The sequence below is a fragment of the Populus euphratica genome, unplaced genomic scaffold (genome assembly GCF_000495115.2).
Source record: "Populus euphratica unplaced genomic scaffold, PopEup_1.0 scaffold46.1, whole genome shotgun sequence".
Lineage (NCBI taxonomy): Eukaryota > Viridiplantae > Streptophyta > Magnoliopsida > Malpighiales > Salicaceae > Populus > Populus euphratica.
In genome coordinates this window covers 879,123-883,670 of record NW_011499852.1, presented here as the reverse complement: position 1 = coordinate 883,670, position 4,548 = coordinate 879,123, and the positions used below count along the sequence as shown (strand labels likewise).

Sequence of the window (4,548 nt, the reverse complement as noted above, 5' to 3'; positions counted from 1 at the left end):
TAGTGAGGTTTTTTTATGGATAATACCTTCCATGATGAATAATATATAGAGTATAAATATTGTTAAATACAATCTAAAACTATTACACACAATATATGTGCATGTGTGTGTCTTATATCAAAATTAATTTATGTATATATTATATTGGATTAAAAGATAAAATAATATATATAAATAATATATATATATATATATATATATATATATATTAACAGCTTAAATAGTTTATATTTGTACCCTCTCTATTGCTGCTCTTGTTTTCATTTTTTATTTTTCATCTTCTATAAACATCTAAACATCGTTAATACTTTATCTCCTGTATACTTTAATGTTTTTATATTTATTTTTGTGTTTTAAAAATATTTTTAAAAAATTAAATTTTTTTATATTTTTATTTACTTCAAATTAATATTTTTTGATGTTTTTATATCATTTTAATGCATTGATATCAAAAATAATTTTTAAAAGATAAAAAAAATATATTATTTTAATATATTTCAAAATAAAAAACACTTTAAAAAATAACTGCGTTATTAATATGCCAAATATATTTAAAAAAAACTAACATCATATCTTTAAAATTTGTTCTTGTAACAATAGATTTCACAGTAAAAAATAACACATGTTTATTTATTAGACTTTTCATCAACAATTTAAAAATATTAATTATTATTAAATTAATTAGAAACAAATAAATTTTTTTCATTTTAATTGTACAATAAAAATACACTTGAAAGAAAAAATAATTTATTAAAATTGACTTTAAGGGGTATATTTATATTTTCTATAATTGTTTTTTTTTGTTATTATAACGTCATTTTAGGGGCAATTTGGTGTTTTTGAAAATATAAAAAATAATAAACAATTAAAAACTATGGTGAAATGATAAAAATGTACTTAAAAACAAAAGTTTCAAAACTAAAATCAAAGGGTTTTTTTATCTTTTCAAAATGATTTTTTTTTATTTTCACAAGGGCAATTTATTATTTAACAATATATACATAAAGAAATGCATGTGTATTATATCAAGAAATGCTTGCGCATTTCAAGCGGGTAGCATGCAACACCTCTTGACATTTAAAAATAACTTTTTATTGTGTCTTTAAAAGCATCATTATATCTTTTTTCATATGAAATAGCTCATGCTAGTGTTAGTGATCTGATTTGTTATTGTTGGATTTTTTTAGTTCTTTTCTTTTTTCTCCCCAATATTACAGTTTAGATCTTTTTATTACTGGCATTTCAATTTCAGTCTTTTTTTATTATTATTTTTTTGATTTTTTTGTAAAAACTTTATTTATTTTCAATTTCATTATTCAATCTCAATTTTTTTAAAAAAATTATATTTTCCAATTTGATCCTTATTTTTATGATTTTTAAATTGTTTTCTTGGCCCTTTTCATAAAACTTTCTAGATTTTAATTTTATTCTTCAATTTAAATTTATGGTATTATATTTTTTAATTTAATCTTTATTATTTTAATTTTTAATTTTTAATATATTTTTTTAAAAAAAAACAATCACTATCACAGTAAATCCTATTGTGTTATCTTGATTTTTGAATTCTTCTTGCTTAGGAGCAACAACAAATCAGACCTTTAACAAGAATGGTTATTTTGTTTTATTCTACCCGACCCTCACTGGAATCCCGATATGGTTATCTATGCAGGTAACATGCTTGCTGTACTGCTAAACTGATTTTTTTTGCCCTTTCTTTTCGTTCGTGTAGCAAAATGGAATGCTGGTTCGTCTTTCTTATAATTACCCAAATGCCACTACTTTTTTTTAATTAGCAATGCACGCCCTCGCATCTTCCCGCCCTCTTCCTCATTTTACGCTTGTGTCACCGCACAGCAAGCTCCCCAGGCACCTCTACGTTGCCTCTCATATATATTAACCAAGGCCTAGCTCTATGCTCTACAAATCCAGTGCCATCTCCACGAGTATATTTCTTTTCTCCCCATAATCTCGAAGGTAATTATAAATTAGTCCTTCTTGCTTGAAGATTTACTTCTTATTATTTCTCCCCTCGTAAACCCAGCATCTACCTCCCCTTATTATAGGAAACGTCCTTTACTTGCACTCTGACCGAAAACAATGTACGGAAGAGGTCGACGCGGTGGCTCGCCTGCTCCGACACTGGGAGGAGGGCGTGGCAGAGGACGTGGAGCTCCACTTCCTTTTCCTAGGGCTTCGTCTGAGGCCAGCTTTATCTCATCTATGAGCCAGCTCGGTGGTGAGATGGAGCACCTCAGTGTTCAAACTGAACCACCTGCTCCTACTCAACCAGCGGCTATTCCTGAACCGCAACAACAGAAGCAGCAGCAGCAGCAACTCGTACCGGCTTCCTCTGTGAAGTTCGCTCAAAGACCTGATCACGGTACGGTGGGATCCCGGTGTCTCATTAGAGCTAACCACTTTCTTGTTGAGCTCGCTGACCGAGATTTGCATCACTACGATGTAATGTTAAATTTTTTTCTTCTCAACTTTTTTTTTTTTTTGTTAATTGCTTCAGTTTCTGTTTGCTTCGCGAGAAAATGAAGGGAAATATCTAAGGAAGTTTTTGTGTTGGAAGTTATTATGAGAAGACGTGCTTTGCTTGGCTTTTTATTTGTCACTCCTTTTCTTTTTTTTTAATGGACTTAGAAATAAACGCAGGTTACAAAATAACGCTATTTTTTTTTTTTAATTTCGGTGTTTTCATCAACTAGAAATGTTTTGTTATGTTTTTTCTTTTGCTGTACAAAAGGCTTGTGAATCTGTTCTTGGTTTACATTGTTTTTTAAAAAAGGGTGTGCGTGTTTTGGAAAGAGAAACAAAGCAAAATGCGAGAAATCTTACTCAAGAAGTTTCTAACTGTTTTTTAAAAAATCTCGTCAAACTTAATTTCAGACCAATTAATTCTCTGTTTTATTTATTTATTTTTTGGTTTGTTTGTTTATTTATTTATTTCAACGGGTGAATATGATTATCATCTCTCATTTAACTATATATATCCTCTTTGCTTTGTTTGTGGAGCAAGTAAGATTTATTTTTCCAGGTTTAAAGTTTTAGGAGCAGTGGCTAATCTACCATCGATGCAAATATCTGTCTCTGGGTGTGCTTAGTTAGGTTGAGCACTTAACGTTTCAATTTTGGGTTTAACCCTTTCTTCTTCTTTTTTTGTCAGCCTAATAGTTTGTAAGATGTTCGCCAACCTGAATTCATAGGTTGCACAAACATGCTTATCAAATCTTAGCCAGTAAACACCTTGTTCTGTTGTTTGGTTCCCAAGAAAAAGTTGGGAATACAAAAGGTTTTGCTAAATAATTAACCAATTACCATTTCTGTTGTTTGGTTGGGTATTAGAGCATTTCGTTGCTTCAAAGTAAACTTAAACTTGGGATTTCAAAAATTGCTAAATGGCACTTGATTCTTACTTTTTTCCCTAATAGAACTGAAAGAGTTGAGTGTTCTTTGGGTTTTTAGGCTTGGACTGTTCGCTTTTGTCATGCTCTGTTTTATGAGTTTCTTCCCGATTCTTCCAATGTTGATCCTGTAATTCTTGGTGTTTCAGTTTTACTGTTTGTATCTTACAGGATGGACATTGTATATGGTGTAGGTTTCTATAACTCCTGAGGTTGCATCTCGAGGGGTCAACAGAGCAATAATGAGAGAGCTGCTTGCTTTGAATAGCACACACTTCCTGAGTAGAAAACCTGCTTATGATGGAAGAAAGGGATTCTACACTGCTGGACCTTTAACATTCACCTCAAAGGATTTTGTGGTTACCCTTATAGACAAAGATGATAAAGGATCTGTGAGGTGATTTCCCTTCCTTCACTTTTATGTATATTTCATGGTTCTATGTTTTTCAGCAGTTCATGTACTTATACGTGATTCAAATCAGAATTATAACCCTTATATCTGCACAACAGAAAAGAGAGGAAATTCAAAGTCACTATCAAGTTGGCATCCAAAACAGACCTGTATCATCTCAAGGAGTTCCTGCAGGGAAGACAAAGGGGTGTGCCGCATGATACCATACAAGTACTCGATGTAGTCCTAAGGGAATCACCATCCAACAAGCAAGTGTCTGAGTATCAGTAAAGATAAATCTGTCTATTTATTGATGTTTCATTGCTGAATGCTGAATGTGGAATTCTATGATTGGTTTCTTTTTCCATGTCAATCTTCTGCCATAATGAAGTTGCACCATCGTTGGGAGGTCTTTTTTCACAGCAGGTCTGGATGGCAAAAATGAGATTGGTAATGGTATAGAATGCTGGAAGGGATTCTACCAGTCTCTACGCCCAACGCAGATGGGAATGTCTCTTAACATTGGTACATTTTCTGTGGCTTGTATGCAACTTTGAACTTCTAGCTGAAACATTTCTAAGCACATCTAATTCTTTGCTTGCAGATGTATCAGTCGCTGCCTTCTACGAGCCGATTCTTGCTGTTGACTTTGTTGCAAAACTATTAAATTTAGGAGATCCAACTAGAGCAGCAACCAGGCATTTGTCAGATAGTGATCGAGCAAAGGTACCCCCCCCCCCCCCCCCCCCG

General features: G+C 32.1%; 1 protein-coding gene across 1 annotated transcript in view; it reads left to right on the top strand.

Annotated features, from left to right (window-relative positions):
* The first annotated feature begins 2,097 nt into the window (after positions 1-2,097).
* LOC105122025 (protein argonaute MEL1-like) overlaps positions 2,098-4,548 on the top strand; it is a 6,667-nt gene continuing 4,216 nt past the window's right edge. The window contains exons 1-5 of the mRNA XM_011020928.1: positions 2,098-2,460; positions 3,602-3,804; positions 3,918-4,067; positions 4,190-4,323; positions 4,403-4,524. Of these exons, the coding sequence (XP_011019230.1) occupies positions 2,098-2,460; positions 3,602-3,804; positions 3,918-4,067; positions 4,190-4,323; positions 4,403-4,524 (972 nt within the window). The remainder of the gene's footprint in view (positions 2,461-3,601; positions 3,805-3,917; positions 4,068-4,189; positions 4,324-4,402; positions 4,525-4,548) is intronic.